The 1,239-nt window shown below is 62.0% G+C and overlaps 1 protein-coding gene across 1 annotated transcript in view; it reads left to right on the forward strand.

Annotated features, from left to right (window-relative positions):
* Window positions 1-553: 553 nt before the first annotated feature.
* MNEG_15055 (hypothetical protein) overlaps window positions 554-1,239 on the forward strand; it is a gene marked incomplete at both ends in the record, with an annotated part of 2,818 nt that continues 2,132 nt past the window's right edge. The window contains one exon of the mRNA XM_014036474.1: window positions 554-565. Within this exon, the coding sequence (XP_013891928.1) occupies window positions 554-565 (12 nt within the window). The remainder of the gene's footprint in view (window positions 566-1,239) is intronic.

Here is a 1,239-nt window from a genome sequence, read left to right on the forward strand (position 1 = left end):
GAGGCGGCGCCCTGCCCCGTCTCAGTGGGCACATCACCATAGGGCTGCCGGGGTGGCGACGGTTTGTGCAGCCTTGCCGCTCTCGGGCTCGACCTTGCAACGGTGGTGCTTCGACAGTGTCACCTGCTGAGCCAACATCGTATCTTGCATGCCTGTGTGATTGCCCTCAAACTCACCCCTATGTTGGGCTCCATGTGGTCAGCGTCGTAGGTCTCTGCTATGTGAGGTGCCTTGGGTGGGAAGGAGTGGCGCAAGCAGAAAACTCAGTCAGGAGCATAAAACAACGGTGACCACGCTGCACCACACTTCCTAGGCTTGCAGAGCCATTGGGCATGCCCAACGAGGAGTGGGGGTTGGGGATTTGAATTGTTATAGGATCCCGCGGTCGCCCGCTTCTGGAACCATCCAGCCTCATACAAAAGGATTTTACTTCAAAGCATGAGCGTTGTGTGCTGGACTTCAAGCGGCCACCGTACGCTGTGCAAAGCAGGCGTGCACGAAAGCCCCTTCGTGCGTGCTGATCTGCACTGCGCACAAAGGCGCGCATGCGGGCATGTGCAGCCAGGTGCGCAAACGAGGGCGCAAAGCGCGGCGCGGCACGCAGGTTCGCATGTGCAGGGCAATCAAGCAATAATGCATGTTAAGATGTGTCCGCAACGCCTGTCATTGTACATGGCATGGCCGATGGGCGGGGGTGTTGCAATGCAGGGCGGGGGACGCCGCGAAGGGAGGAGGGCAGCAGCGTAGGCGCATGAGCGCCTGCGCGAGTTGGTGGCTCCGGAATCAGGACATAGTAGGGCATGCGGGGTGGGAAGCCGGCCTCAGGCACCTCATCCGCATCGCCAGCGGCAAAGCAAGCCTCGTACTTGGCGCAAGCGCCATCCCCGGCTGGACGGCCGGTGCGGCCAGGTTTTACTGCGCGGGGCCCCATGCATGCAACTTCCACCCTCCTGACTATTTGGCGCACGCCCACCATCGCGGCTAGGCCATGGTCCAAGGCGTTGTGCACCCCTGCCGCTCACGTCGCCAGAAATAAAGGCGCCGTACTAGGCTGCCAGCCAACCAAGCACATGCAGCCACAAGCGTGCGTGGGCAGGGGAAAGGGGGAGCGCAGACGCGCATGATCAGCCACAACAGTCAGGCCTGCACCGACCTTGGAGGGGTGGGGAAGGCTTCACAGGACAGGGCCAGCAGCAGCATGAACAGCAGCAGCAGTGGCAGCGGCAGCGGCGGCAGCAG

Source organism: Monoraphidium neglectum (assembly GCF_000611645.1).
Source record: "Monoraphidium neglectum strain SAG 48.87 unplaced genomic scaffold scaffold04988, whole genome shotgun sequence".
In the NCBI taxonomy this organism is placed as follows: Eukaryota; Viridiplantae; Chlorophyta; class Chlorophyceae; order Sphaeropleales; family Selenastraceae; genus Monoraphidium; species Monoraphidium neglectum.